Below are 16,233 nucleotides of genomic sequence, written 5' to 3'. Positions count from 1 at the left end.
ACATTGATTTATTTGTGGCGCCCGCCACAATATCAAAACTGACCGCCACAAATAGATTTTCCAAAAGGCTTTGACTTCGTTGAATAAACATGAGCACTGCACGTTTCAAAATTGAAACCCGGTGTGGGTGTTTTTATATCACTGTATTTCTGAAGGAACCTGACTGTCTTCAGAAAATTTTGTTTGTCATTTTCATTTCATCTTGCAATAGCTGATAAAGCAGCGTTTGTGAGTGGAGCCCTGCTTTGTGTACAGCGTTACCGGGGAAACCTTGATCTCTACCACTCCAACAGCGCCTCCTGCTGGCAGAGAATGAATTTGCATATATATGCAGCCACAAATAGAGTGTAAAAGTCTGTGGAAAACACTGCGATAGTTTTACTCAAATTAAACTGTCAAATGATCAAGAAGTGACTCTCAAAGGGAGTCAGAGCAGTTCTGGAGATGTTGTTCATGTATTTATGTCCTCATGTAGTGAGACGACAGAAGCTGAAATCATCGCGAGCGTCGCACACTTTGTGTGTAGAAAACAAAACCGCGTGTCTGTACCATTTACATACACAGAGACACGCGGAACATGCAGGATTCATATTTAAATATTATTTTTGTGGCTTAATATTTACAGATACTAGTCCATATTGCGACTCTATTTAAGTGTACTGACCTACTTTTGATTAATTCATCCAAACTTTGACAAATTCCGTGACATTCCGCGTCATACAGTAAATTCCATTTATATGACTGGATTCCGCGATTCCGTCCACATTTTCTGCATCACGGAAATCATAGATAATATTGAGGTGTTTTGCAACTTCAGTGTAACGTTAGTGGATTGTAATTTATTGCAACTTAAGCAATGTCTGCTGCTGCCTTACCTTTGAGAGACAACTGATGGGGGATCACTGAAGCAGCTCCAGTTAGCAAGCGCTTTTGGAGTGAGTGTGAATTCCGCATTGATTGGTCAGCTCGTGACTCCCAACAAATCAGGTGGGCGGAGATTGCTTTAGGCCACAGAGTGGTGAGTTCTGACAGGCTGCATCAGAGCCAAATAGCGTGTTTCAAAAGCAAGTTATTTTATCTGCGAATTGGTTTTGAAAATGAACGATACCGATAATCATAAAAATGCTTAATATCGGCACCGATAATCGGTCGACCCCTAGTTTCTAGGTTTGCAAAGTCAGAAGACCCCAATCCCATGTCTCTAGCATGCTAGACCCTCAATACGGTCCATGATCCTCCCTCACTTGTAGGTTTATGGCTGATTCAATCAGGTGAAAACTTTAAGTTCAGTTGTTTAGAAAAAATAATAGTAAACTATACCTTTATGTCTGTAGCACAAATGCCTAAATGAAGTTTAATACTCAGAGTTCAGGGTTTGTCCAAACACCGCTAATAAACTGCAGGATGGACCAGACTTTATAGCGACACTGAAATGTCTGGCTAAGTGAGAGAATAAAATCCTTTATTACACTTCCAAACCTCAAAGAGAAGCTCTCGACCCCCTCTTATGTTATAAAACCTTCCCAGCTCTCTGAAACTGATGAAGTTTTGCTCGAGCACCTTCGTTGTGTCATGCATTCTGTTAGAAATTGTTCAACCTCTGCCTTATTCTCAGCGTCTTTTGAATCCAAGCGTCTCTCTTTCTCCTCTGCTCAAGTATTCCTGCTCTCTATGCTATGGGCGGCTCACGCAACCTGGCTGTAGTGGCCGGTTATTTTCTGACTGGAGTTACTCATCATCTACGGCCAGATATCTGACATTATTTTATCATTCCTTTTGTGTGCTTTTGACTCAGTGACTTCAATAGGGCCGCACACATCTCATTCCCTGCTGTTATGGAGTGCTTTACAGATAATGCCCATGTTTTAGCCCTGAAGACTGGCCGCTCGAACCGTTTTCTGCGGTGCCTCTGCAGGTCTGATGTAAACCACAATAAAAGGTCCCAATGGTTAGTTTTACTGTTTCATATTTAACTATCATTTAAACCGTATTTGATTATCACGATTATCAATGTTTCAAAGTATAAAACATATAAAACAAAGTATATGTTTCAGCCCTGTCACTGCGCACTGAACACGCACCTTGGCCAGTACAGAAAATGTATTATTATTTTACATGTATATGTAGAGCTTATGTAGGCTCTACAGCAAAGGAATTGCTGATCTCTAGTGATGTCTAATTTGTGTAATAGATAATTTGTTAGTAAAGGGTGAGAGATCTGGCGAGCGATCCATAGGTTCCCGACCTCTGGTCTAGGAGAACTCACCGGTATCACACACACTCCGGACGCGTCGCGTTCAATTCGAGCAGCGGTCTAAAACAGTTTATTTAATCACCAAACGGACACAAGTTTACTTCAAGAATGAACGAACAATGAGGCATAGATGAGTTTGAAGTTTGGTGTTTAAAAAACGGAGCAAACGGAAAGAGAAAGCGCGATCTATATTATAGCTCTATAAATGAAGCATTAACAACAATTCGGGACAAATATAATGTAATTTAATGGAAAACTATGTGAATGGCGCTCTGTGGCGCGGCAGGATTTTCTGTCGGCTGCATTTAAATCCGCGTCTGAAGTTTCCCGCTCTGTTCAGCGTGCAGTATCACGTGTCTAAACAAATAGCACGTGCTGTCAGTGAGTTCAACCGCTCTTGTACTGTATAATGACAGCAGACCCTTCTCAGCCGTTCCAGCAACGGACGCAACCCGGAAAACTATCGGCATGGATTTTTGCCGATAACGATAGTTCCAGCAAAAAACTATCGTTGCCGATTAATCGGCAAAACCGATAACATCGGTCGACCTCTAATATGTATGTATGTATGTATGTATGTATGTATGTATGTAAAATTCTCTATTATAGATGTGGTAACAGTGGTTAAAGGCTGATCATTTTGGTTACTATAATCGTGATATGAAATGTTCATAGTGTTTCATCTCTGTGGTTTAGATACAGGTTTAGAGGGCAGGCGAGTGACTGCAGCTGGTGTCTGTGTCCGGCTCAATGGACTCCATTCACTCAGAGCCAGGCTGGAAGAGAGACGACTGAAGCGTCTGCTTTCTCTCTCGGGGGACACGGGTGCTTCTAGGGGCCTGAACTTCCTGTCAGAGTCGCATACACACGGGTCTTCTCATGCTGCTCTGATCCTCTTTGTGTGTCTCCCATCCTCACTTCCTCTCTCTGTTTAGTCTTCTTCCTTCAGCTCTGATCCAAAACCCAGTGAGCTGCACAACTGAACAATGTTTTTATGCATAACATGCACGTGAAAGCTACAAACAATTGGCAGTGAAATTATTTTACCTTATACTTGTTTTATTTATTTTTTAATTTTATTTCCTCACTGGGTTATGTCAACAAATTCAAGTTTTTTTCAATTCAAGTTTATTTGTACAGTGCTTTTCACAATACAAATCATTGCAAAGCAACTTTACAGCAAATTAAGTTTCTACAATATTTAGTGGTAGCTTATCAGTGGTGACTGTCAGTTAATGTACATATGGCAGAAATGTACCGAAAAATCAATTAAAGTTTAAAAAAAATCAATTAAATCAATTAAAAAAAAATTCTTTCGGGAGGTGCACCATTTGTCTCCAGAGACTGGATGCAGAAAGGCATCTATACACTGAAAGATATTTCGGGACCTAAAGGCATGTTAAGTTTTCAAGAACTGTGTGAACGCTATGGAACGGAAACTTCCTCCTTGTTTTTATATCTGCGCCTAAGATCGGCCATGAAGGCCTATGGAGTGCCCTGGGGGGGAATGCTCCCCTCGCATCCAATTATTACCTGGCTGGATATGACTTTGTCTGGACACTTTACCTCATGGATGTACGGGAAGGTTTTGGAGGCCACATCAAAGGGCTTAGCTATACAGCATGTATGGGAAAGAGATTGTGAACTTGATGAGGATATCATGAACTGGGGTAGAACATGGCAGAACGTTTTTACTTCATCAAGAAATCCAAATGACCAACTGATTCATTTTAACTTTTGTCACAGAACTTATTGGAAACCAAAAGTCCAGAGTTTTGCGACCTTAGGGAGCGTGATGGATTGTAGCGTGGTAGAAGACTAGTTAGGTACGCAGGAGACAAAGCCAGGAATGATTATTTATTTATTTATTGCTCAATTAGTTATCTCAGTGGCATCAGGATGGTAATATTCATTTTAGTTTATAAATGTTTTTATTTTTTAAATATTTAATTTAATTAATTTTTTTGTTTGCTCACATGGTTATCCAAGTAGCATCAGGATGGCAATATCCATTTTATTTGATTCATTTTTTAAATATTTAAATTTATTAACATTTGTATTTTTTATTATTTTATTTGGTTATAGCAAATAGGTTCAGGATGCTAAGATTTGTATGCATTTTATTTATAGTTTTATTATCTCAATAGTGTCAGGATGCTATTTTTATTTTTATAAAAAAATTTTCAATTTGTTGTTTTATTTCATTTGCTTGCTTGTTAATCTCAGTAGCATCATGATGTTAATATTCATTTTATAGTATAATAATATTTTGTGTGTTTTTAAATTTTTTATACATTTATTTATTTTTTTATTTTTATTTTATTTTATTTTTTTACTTTTTATTTTATTTGCCCTTTGTTATTCCAATAGTCTAAGGGTACTAATTTGTTTTTATTTTTTTATTTTATTTACTCACTTGGTTATCTCAATGTTGTCAGGATTATTATTAATATTTTAATTTAATATTTATTCATAGTTTTTTGCTCACTTGGTTTTCATTCGTAGCATCAGGATGTTAATATTTTGCTTTACAAATAATTCATTGTATTTTATTAATTGATTGATTGATTGGTTTCTATCTCTGTAAAATAAAGATCCTGCCTGAGAAGGTTGCTGTCTATGTAGACAGACACCGAGGTGGCTCAATTTTCCCCCAATTCCTCCATTTCACGCTGTAAAGTTCTCATATAATAAATAACCTGTAGTGGATCAGGGCTCCAGACTCATTCTTCCCACTGGTCGCGCTCTTTTGCATCTAACTTTCTCAGCTGGTTGCACGAGCATGATTTGGTATATATATATATATATATTTTTGCGCTACAACATGGGATTATTCAATGCATGCTGATGAACTTTTATCATAGTTTATAGTTATATGGAAACGAAAGTTGTTAACATTCAACCCGTTCTTTATCATCAGTAGTATTATTTGTAATTTGAATTTTGTGAATAGTGTTATATTTCAATTTCACAAAGAAACGTACAGTATTTTGCCCAAGCAAAAATAAAACGAAACATTTAATTTATAATTTGTCTTAAATCTCATTTTGTAAAAAAAAAAAAATGTGAAATCAAAATCGTGAATCGAATCGTGAGTTGAGTGAATCGTTACATCGCTAGTAGTGGTTGTGCATTACTGTGGTGTGTTTAGCCACCTGTTAGCTAGGCTTTGTGATTGCAATCACAGCAGTCTGAGCTGAGCTCAAATGATCATTTGTGTGTTTATGTGTGCGTTTCCTCGAGTGTGTGTGCGTCAGTGTGAGAAAAAACTCAGAGAGATGTCATCTGGTACAGTGTTCTTCCTACTAAGATAAGAGCAGAATCTGTGGCGGTTTGTGACTCGTATGCACATTAGGGACATATTCTCAACCATTTCCTTTTCCTTCTTTCTCTAGGCATTACTCGGCTCTCCTATCGTGGAAGTGTCTGACTCTCCATATATTGTTTGTTGTGTAATTGGATTGGCTTCTTGTGGGGCTATCAGAACGGCAGCATATGGGATTTGATGTTGCGGTTCTGGTTGTCTGGAGCGTGTGCAGATGAGTGGAAGCTCTGCTGGCTCATGGCTTTTTCAAGTTTGTCTGACTTAGTTGGGATGCCATGCCACCTTATGTATATAGTCTGTAGAAATGTTTAATGTGTATACAGTAATTAAAGCTCTGTTAGATGGAGAGAAATGTGTGCGTTCAGTACATTCATTATCTAAAGTCACGATGAGCATTACCTCTGTGTGTTTTACAAGATTTTTAAAAATATATTTAAAAGAAGTCTCTTATGCTCGCCAAGGCTGCATTTATTTCATTAAAAATACACAAAACAGTAATATTGTGACATTTTATTTCTATTAAAAACAGCTGTTTTCTATTTCAATATATTGTAAAATGTAATTTATTTCTGTGATCAAAGATGAATTTTCAGCATCATTACTCCAGTCTTCAGTGTCACATGATCCTTCAGAAATCAATCGAATATGCTGATTTGCTGCTCAAGAAACATTTCTAATCAATGTTGGAAACCGTTGTGCTGCTTCATATTTTTGTATATATATATTTATATATATATATATATTTCAGGATTCTTTGATGAATAGAAAGTTAAAATAAACATTTATTTGAAAAAAATAAACATTTGAATACAGTTTATTTGAAAAAGAAATGCATATTTGCTGTACAAACACATTAATTTCTTTAAAAATAAATACATAAATAAAATAAATAATAACCTTTTGTCCACATGGTTATCACAATAGGTTCAGGATGTAAAGATTTTTATTTATGTATTTTATTTATAGTTTTTATTTGATATCTTGGTTATCTTAATAGTATCAGGATGCTATTTTTATTTATTTTTATTTGTTGTTTTATTTTATTTGCTTGCTTGTTTATCTCAGTAGCATAGCATCAGGATGGCAATATTCATTTTATACTATAAATAATGATTTTTTTTAAATATTAACTTTTTATTTTGTTTTGTTTTGTTTGTTTGTTTATTTTTATTTATGGTTTTATTTTATTTACTCACTTCCCAATAGTGTCAGGATTATTATTTTATTGATGATATTTTAATTTAAAATGTATTTATATTTATTTGTTTTGTTTTATTTTGCTCACTTGGTTTTCATTTGTAGCATCAGGATGTTAATTTTTTACTTTACAAATAAGATAAATATCATTGTATATCATTGTATATCATTGTAAATATTTTTCATTGAATTTTATTGATTGATTGATTGGTTTCTATCTCTGTAGAATAAAGATTCTGCCTGAGAAGTTTGCTGCCTATATAGACAGACACTGAGGTGGCTCACTTTTTTTCCTCAGTTTCTCTATTTCACGTTCTAAAGTTCTCTTATATAATTAATAACCTGTAGCAGTTGTGCATTATTGTGGTGTGTTTAGCCACCTGTTAGCCAGGCTTTGAAATTCCAAATCACAGCAGTCTGAGCTGAGCTCATATGATCATTTGTGTCTTTAAGTGTGCATTTCCTCGAGTGTGTGTGAGAGAAAGCTCAGAACGATGTCATCTGGTACAGTGTTCTTCCTACTAAGATAAGAGCAGAATCTGTGGCGGTTTGTGACTCGTATGCACATTAGGGACATATTCTCAACCATTTCCTTTTCCTTCTTTCTCTAGGCATTACTCGGCTCTCCTATCGTGGAAGTGTCTGACTCTCCATATATTGTTTGTTGTGTAATTGGATTGGCTTCTTGTGGGGCTATCAGAACGGCAGCATATGGGATTTGATGTTGCGGTTCTGGTTGTCTGGAGCGTGTGCAGATGAGTGGAAGCTCTGCTGGCTCATGGCTTTTTCAAGTTTGTCTGACTTAGTTGGGATGCCATGCCACCTTATGTATATAGTCTGTAGAAATGTTTAATGTGTATACAGTAATTAAAGCTCTGTTAGATGGAGAGAAATGTGTGCGTTCAGTACATTCATTATCTAAAGTCACGATGAGCATTACCTCTGTGTGTTTTACAAGATTTTTAAAAATATATTTAAAAGAAGTCTCTTATGCTCGCCAAGGCTGCATTTATTTCATTAAAAATACACAAAACAGTAATATTGTGACATTTTATTTCTATTAAAAACAGCTATTTTCTATTTCAATATATTGTAAAATGTAATTTATTTCTGTGATCAAAGATGAATTTTCAGCATCATTACTCCAGTCTTCAGTGTCACATGATCCTTCAGAAATCAATCGAATATGCTGATTTGCTGCTCAAGAAACATTTCTAATCAATGTTGGAAACCGTTGTGCTGCTTCATATTTTTGTATATATATATTTATATATATATATATATTTCAGGATTCTTTGATGAATAGAAAGTTAAAATAAACATTTATTTGAAAAAAATAAACATTTGAATACAGTTTATTTGAAAAAGAAATGCATATTTGCTGTACAAACACATTAATTTCTTTAAAAATAAATACATAAATAAAATAAATAATAACCTTACTCTCCCCAAAACTTTTGAACTGTAGTAGTGTAATGGACATTAAAAATAACATTAGAAATAATATTTAGAAATATAATAAAATTAGACACAAAATTAGAAACAACAACAACAACAATAAATACTAAAAGTTCTCAAACTTAAAAATAAATTAATGTACATCAGAAATGTATATAAAAAGTAAAATCTAATAAAAATCACAAAAACAAAAATGAAAATGGCTTAAATTAAAATTAAAATGCAATTAATAAAATATAGGGTAATTCAAAATATGAATACATTCTGTAGTAATATTTTTCTTACGAGCTCAACAATTGTTGATTAACATTCAGGTCTGAAATGTCATGTGGCAGTTATTTGCTTGTGTTTATCTGAGCTTTTTTCTCTTTTGTATAGTTTAGTAACTTATAATTATTGGTTCGTATGCGTGTGATTGCAGGCACACAGGACATGCACTGAAATGTTTTTGTCATGATGTGCTGCAGAGGTGTTCAATTCAGATTCAGAGAAACCAATGGAGGGAGAGAGATTACAGAGAGAAACGGCTGCTTTGTGTTTCTGTTTGAAAAGGCCCACGGTGAGAATGTTGTGTAATTACTCTCTCTCTCTCTCTCTCTCTCACTGAGAGAGACTCTGAGTCAGCCGAGAGAAACAGCGTGTGTGAGAATGAAGGTGAGAGTCTGACAGAGACTCAAATAGAGACAGTAATTAACCCTCACAGGTCTCGCTCTCTATCTGTCGCTCTCTGCTCGTCCTCTGCTGTCTCTCTGTCACGGGGTCATCTGGCCGTTCAGGGTCGCTGAGAAACACTGCGTGAACGCCATCGACAGCGTCCGGGAAGATGAACACACCGGTAAAACTCGACTCATGGAGGGTCCGTCTTTTTACTAAAGGCATCACACACTTCCTGAAGGAAATACCAGTGTTTGCAGGGCTGCAATGAGTGTTAAGATGAATATGGATGGCGATTTTAAAGTAATTAAAGTAGTTATTCACTGAAAATCGTGATATAAAGCATTCAAACACTTTGCATTGTCATGATCTTTTGGGTGCTTGTATGTGTCATACTGGAGGCGGTGTTTATTGCTGAGCTGCTATTGTTTGCTGTGTGGTTAGTTATTGCATTGCTGCAGCATCTATAGCTCTCTCCCTCTCACACACACCTAGCAGAAATTGATGCCATGTGTCTCACTACAGTGTTTTGTTATCTGTCTGCAGCAATCTATAACTATGACGCTCGCAGTGATGAAGAGCTGTCCTTGCAGATCGGAGACACTGTACACATTCTGGAGACTTATGAAGGTGAAACACACACACACACACACACACACAGACAGACATATTCTTATGTTGTAACTAAATGTGACACAGCAAAGCATCAATATGAAACAATGATTATTCAAGCTCAACCATTTAAACCTTCACCAAGGCTATTTTAAGAAAGATTATGGGGAAAAATATCAATAACTACAAAGTATTGTATTTTATTTTTATTTTATTTTTGTCTTTAATTTTAATTTTTTTTATCTTCATTTTATTTTATCTTTTTTATTTTATTATTTTACTTATTTTATTTTATTTTACTTTACTTTTATTTTATTTTGAATTATCTTATTTTATTTTATTTAATGTGGATTGTCCCTCTTTATTTTGGTTTGAGAGTTGCAAAAATTGCAAACCTCATTTACAATAAATCACTTAAATCATTTTAAATCAGCTCTCATATTATAATGACTTATTTACATTTCTTTAATTAAAAAAATTACATTACATTAAATTACTTAAAAAAACAACATATCAATAACTACAAACCAAAATTTGGTCCAGGATTGGTGAGTGATTGGTAAACAGTTTCCAGATTTTATTTACCGGATTTATGATCCAAAACCCAGTGAGCTGCACAACTGAGCAATGTTTTATGCATAATATGCAATGAAAGCTGTAACAAACAATTGACAGTGAAAATATTCTACATTATACCTTGTTTTAGGCAGCATCACCTGCATTCTTTGTTTTGTGTTTTGTGTTTTGTTTTGTTTTGTGGATCTTCTGTCTTTATTTTTGGATGTTTACTTTTAGTCCTTGAAAATGACAAAGTCACACATTATATTTTTAAATTGTATTTTGGTTTGAGAGTTGCAAAAATTGCAAACCTCATTTAACATAAATAGAACTTAAACCAGCTCATATAATATTTAATTATACCTTTTCTAAAGGTTAAGTACCACATCTTAGCGATCATTTGCAGAGGAAGGAAAAAAACATACTTCTACTCTTTATTTTATTATTTTTAAGAGTTACACACTCTATTTAGTACCCCATTTATGTCAAGTCCTCCCTGTTGCCCATTCATTTCACCTCATGTCACCTCTCACCTTTTTAGGACACAGATATGTCATCAAAGCTTTCCTCTCTCCAGTCTCAGCCGATCTCAAAAACACACACTTCAGTGTTGAATGATTTGTTCATACCTTGCAGACATGCCCGCCACCTCACTTTGTATCTCCAGGAGATTTATGAAACATGTCTTTTATAATCTCAGAATATTGTTTTCTAGTTGTGCTATAGGGACACAGTGGCGTCTCTTTGTAATCTAATTGTTGGCATTTCCGTCTGACTGCTGTGATATTTCTTTCTCTTCTCAGGATGGTATCGAGGATATCGGCTGAGGAGAAAATCGAAGAAGGTGAGTTACTGTATGAAACGCTTCCAGAGTACAGTCAGCTTTCTTCAATACACTCATTCAGCAGGCCTCAACTTGAATTTTCCTTTGTTTCCTCTATGTACAGGGCGTGTTTCCGGCTTGTTACATAAATCTGAAGGAGGCCACTGTTGAAGGCAATGGGTCAGTATGTTCATTTAGATTCCTGAAAGTTTGCAGTTAGTTGAATGTGAAATAAAGCATTAGCAACATCTTAGCAGACATTAGCTCTCTTTCCAGACAAACTCATTTCGGCCAGATTGCAAATTCTTCGTGGGGAAAGCAATCCCAGGATTTGTTGTGACGAACTCAACGGGAGAAAAGTTGACTATAAATCTGCTTATGTTTCATTCTGTACTCAAAAGCATCAGAACTAGATGTAGTTTAGTTAAGAGCAGTGCAGATTTATAGTATTGTGACATTAGCTTATTAGCTTAACAGTTGTGAGTCATGTCTCCCATGTGCAAAGTGAAGTGTATTTGAGAATTTTATTTTATTTTTTTATTTTATTTTATATATTTTTTGTTTTTTATTTTTTGTTTTATTTTTTATTATTTGTTTTGTTTATATTTTTTGTCTATTTTTGATCATTGCTAAAAAAAATTATAAATTCATGCAAATAATTATTTTAAAATAATATAATGGAAAAATGGCAAACCTCATATGAAATTCATATTTATATAATATTTCATTTATCCACAACATTTTCTGAAGGTTACGTAACATTTCTCAGTGATCATTTGTTAAGAAAAAAATATCTATCTATCTCTTATATCATTTTTTTTTTTTAAATATTGTTATTTTTAATATTATTTTACTATTTTGTTTTTGTTTTTTTGTTTATAATTTTGTCTATTTTTGTTTGTTTATTTAATGTTGCTAAAAATACAAATTAATGCAAACCATGGTTTTAAAATGTTATGAAATTCATTTTATATGAGGTTTTCCATTTTTTGCATATTTAATATTTATATAATATTTAATTTGTCCTTGGCATTTTCTGAAGGTTAAGTGCCATCTCTATCTCTTAAGTGCTCATTTGCTAAGAAAAAAAACCTTCTCTTATATATTTCATAATTTAAGAGTTTCACACTCTATTTAGTGCCCTATTCATGTAAAGACCCATAAACTCCTCGTTCCCCCTCCATTTCTGTCACCTCTCACCATTTTAAGACCTTTAAACACAGATATTTTCTTATCTGATTTTGTGAGTCTCTACTATGGTTAGGATGCTGTTTTTCAAGGCAGTTCCCTATGTAGGTAGCTTACTATGTTTTGGAACATCCCATTAAACTTTACGCTCATTTGCTGCATCTGAAGATCCTGTTACTTTTGTTATTGTTCTGATTGTATCAGTGTTGCTCCCTGAAACCAGCCTGAGCGCAGATAACAATATTCTTCCCATAGACGTCTTACTAAGTTAGCGCCTCAGCAGCCCATTGCTAGCCTAATGGGAGATTTTGTAGTTCGAAATGGATTTTCAAGCGTGGTTCAGGAATATAATATGCACGAGTTTGGTGTGAGTGTGTGAGAGTAATTGGAATCGTGAGCAAAGCCCAGCTCAGATTTCTTAACAGCTCTTTTGATGACTGATGCTGGTAATTAGTTTTCATTGGCATGAAGGGATCTGAATGACTCGGCGTCCTCAGGAGCCTGTAGTAAGCAGGAATTACTGACGTGAATGCAGTGAGATGCAGTTAATCAGCCTGTTTTTCCCACACATGCGATATTCTTGGAAAACTCCTTCACTTATTGTGCTGTTTCTGTTTTGCACTCTATCACTGTTCATTTAGACAAAAGGAGAATTTTTTTTATCTTCATTTTATTTTATCTTTTTTATTTTATTATTTTACTTATTTTATTTTATTTTACTTTACTTTTATTTTATTTTGAATTATCTTATTTTATTTTATTTAATGTGGATTGTCCCTCTTTATTTTGGTTTGAGAGTTGCAAAAATTGCAAACCTCATTTACAATAAATCACTTAAATCATTTTAAATCAGCTCTCATATTATAATGACTTATTTACATTTCTTTAATTAAAAAAATTACATTACATTAAATTACTTAAAAAAACAACATATCAATAACTACAAACCAAAATTTGGTCCAGGATTGGTGAGTGATTGGTAAACAGTTTCCAGATTTTATTTACCGGATTTATGATCCAAAACCCAGTGAGCTGCACAACTGAGCAATGTTTTATGCATAATATGCAATGAAAGCTGTAACAAACAATTGACAGTGAAAATATTCTACATTATAACTTGTTTTAGGCAGCATCACCTGCATTCTTTGTTTTGTGTTTTGTTTTGTTTTGTTTTGTGGATCTTCTGTCTTTATTTTTGGATGTTTACTTTTAGTCCTTGAAAATGACAAAGTCACACATTATATTTTTAAATTGTATTTTGGTTTGAGAGTTGCAAAAATTGCAAACCTCATTTAACATAAATAGAACTTAAACCAGCTCATATAATATTTAATTATACCTTTTCTAAAGGTTAAGTACCACATCTTAGCGATCATTTGCAGAGGAAGGAAAAAAACATACTTCTACTCTTTATTTTATTATTTTTAAGAGTTACACACTCTATTTAGTACCCCATTTATGTCAAGTCCTCCCTGTTGCCCATTCATTTCACCTCATGTCACCTCTCACCTTTTTAGGACACAGATATGTCATCAAAGCTTTCCTCTCTCCAGTCTCAGCCGATCTCAAAAACACACACTTCAGTGTTGAATGATTTGTTCATACCTTGCAGACATGCCCGCCACCTCACTTTGTATCTCCAGGAGATTTATGAAACATGTCTTTTATAATCTCAGAATATTGTTTTCTAGTTGTGCTATAGGGACACAGTGGCGTCTCTTTGTAATCTAATTGTTGGCATTTCCGTCTGACTGCTGTGATATTTCTTTCTCTTCTCAGGATGGTATCGAGGATATCGGCTGAGGAGAAAATCGAAGAAGGTGAGTTACTGTATGAAACGCTTCCAAAGAAAAGTCAGCTTTCTTGTTTAATACAATCATTCAACAGGCCTCAACTGGAATTTTTCCTTTGTTTCGTGTTTCTGATGTGTTCCTGTATGTCCAGGGAGTGTTTCCGGCTTGCTACATGCATCTGAAAGAGGCCACAGTTGATGGCAGCGGGTCAGTATGTCCATTCATATTCCTAAAAAAATTGCAACTTGCTGAATAGGAAAGAAAGCATTAGCAACATCTTAGCAGACATTACTGAAGCTCTTTAATGAAACCAACTTGTTTCAGCCAGATTGCAAATCCTTCACAGAGAAGGCAATCCCAGGATTTGTTGTGACGAACTCAGTGGGAAAAATGTTGACTATAAATCTGCTTATGTTTCATTCTGTACTCAAAAGCATCAGAACTAGATGTAGTTTAGTTAAGAGCAGTGCAGATTTATAGTATTGTGACATTAGCTTATTAGCCTGTGTATTTGTGAATGATATTTTATTTTTTATTTTATTTTATTTTTAATTTTTAATTTTTTTAATTTTATATTTAATTTTATTATTTTATTTTATATTAGTTTTATATTCTTTTTTATTTTTTTATTTAGCTTTTTTATATTTTTTATTTGATTTGATTTGTGTTTGTTTTTTTATTTTAGTATTTTATATTATTTTTTGCTTATTTTGTTTTGTTTATCGTTGCTACAAATTACATATTCATGCAAATAATGATTTTAAAATAATATATTATGCAAAAATGGCAAACATCATAAAAATATATTTATATACTATTTCATTTATCCTTAACATTTTCTGGTTACATACCACTTCTCAGTGATCATTTGTTAAGACAAAAAGTTCTTCTCTAATTCATTATTTTCTTTATAAATATTGTTTTATTTTATTAGCCTGTGTATTTGTGAATTTTTATTTTATTTAGTTTTTTTTTTTTAATTGTCTATTTTTGTTTTTGTCTAATGTTGCTAACAAATACAAAATTGTAATTTTTAGCAACTAATGCAATTAATGTTAATTTTACATGAGGTTTGCCATGTTTTGCATATTTAATATTTATATAATATGAAATTTATCCTTGACATTTTCTGGAGATTAAGTACCACCTCTTGGTGATCATCTGCTAAGAATAAAGGCTCATTTGCTAAGAAAAAAATCTTCTCATATATTTCATTATTTTTAAGAGTTTGGCAGTCTATTTAGTACCCTCTTCATGTAAAGACCCACAGACTCCATGTTCCCCCAACATTTCTGTCACATCTCACCATTTTCAGACCTTTAAACACCAATATTTCCTTATCTGACCTTGTGAGTCTCTACTATGGTTAGGATGCTGTTTTTGACGGCAGTTCCCTATGTAGGCAGCTCACTATGTTTTGGAACATCCGCATTAAACTTTACACTCCTTTGCTGCATCTGTAGATCCTGTTACTTCTGTTATTGGTCTGATTATATCAGCTTTGGTCCAGCCTGAGCACAGCTCACAATATACTTCCCATAGATGTCTTACTAAAACAAGTTAGTGCTCCAGCAGCCCATTGGCTTAATGGGAGATTTTTGAGTCTGAAATAGGTTTTCAAGCGTGGTTCAGGAACATAATACACATGAGTGAGTGCTGGTTTGGTGTGAGTGTGTGAGAGTAATTGGAATCATGAGCAAAGCCCAGCTCAGTTTTCATAAGCACTGTTTTGATGACTGATGCTGGTAATTAGTTTTCATTGGCATGAAGGGATCTGAATGACTCCGGGTCCTCAGGAGCCTGTAGTAAGCAGGAATTACTGACGTGGATGCAGTGAGATGCAGTTAAACAGCCTATTGTTTCCCACACAAGCGATATTCTTGGAAAACTCCTTCACTTATTGTGCTGTTTCTGTTTTGCACTCTATCACTGTTCTTTTAGACAAAAGGAGACGGTCATTCCTACCGAGCTTCCGCTGGTTCATGAGGTCACAACTACATTGCGAGAATGGGCGGCAATATGGAGGGACCTATATGTGGTAAGCTTGCGTTTATTCCAGATTTTAGTATTATCTCCCAAAAGTTGCATATACTTCCTCTGCACACTTAAAGGGGTCATATGATGCGATTTCAAGTTTTCCTTTCTCTTTGGAGTGTTACAAGCTCTTGGTGCATAAAGAAGATCTGTAAAGTTGCAAAGACTAAAGTCTCAAATCCAAAGAGATATTCTTTATAAGTTAAGAGTCAACCACGCCTACCTAAAACGGCTCGTTCTAACACGCCCCCACACTGTAAACCCGAACAGTACTACTAACTTATAAAGATTAAGAACACTGCAATTAAAGTCTGTTAAATCGTTGATGCAACTTATA

The 16,233-nt window shown here is 34.4% G+C and overlaps 1 protein-coding gene across 1 annotated transcript in view; it reads left to right on the top strand.

Moving 5' to 3' along the window:
- The window catches only part of LOC107711371 (dedicator of cytokinesis protein 1-like), a 275,068-nt gene that overhangs the window by 33,534 nt on the left and 225,301 nt on the right, over positions 1-16,233 (top strand). Inside the window, exons 2-5 of the mRNA XM_016516364.1 lie at positions 9,435-9,518; positions 10,862-10,902; positions 14,014-14,069; positions 15,804-15,900. Of these exons, the coding sequence (XP_016371850.1) occupies positions 9,435-9,518; positions 10,862-10,902; positions 14,014-14,069; positions 15,804-15,900 (278 nt within the window). The remainder of the gene's footprint in view (positions 1-9,434; positions 9,519-10,861; positions 10,903-14,013; positions 14,070-15,803; positions 15,901-16,233) is intronic.

Source organism: Sinocyclocheilus rhinocerous, unplaced genomic scaffold (assembly GCF_001515625.1).
Source record: "Sinocyclocheilus rhinocerous isolate Xijiao unplaced genomic scaffold, SAMN03320098_v1.1 scaffold402, whole genome shotgun sequence".
Lineage (NCBI taxonomy): Eukaryota > Metazoa > Chordata > Actinopteri > Cypriniformes > Cyprinidae > Sinocyclocheilus > Sinocyclocheilus rhinocerous.
The sequence above is the reverse complement of the archived record's forward strand: the minus strand, read 5'-3'. Positions and strand labels throughout refer to the sequence as shown.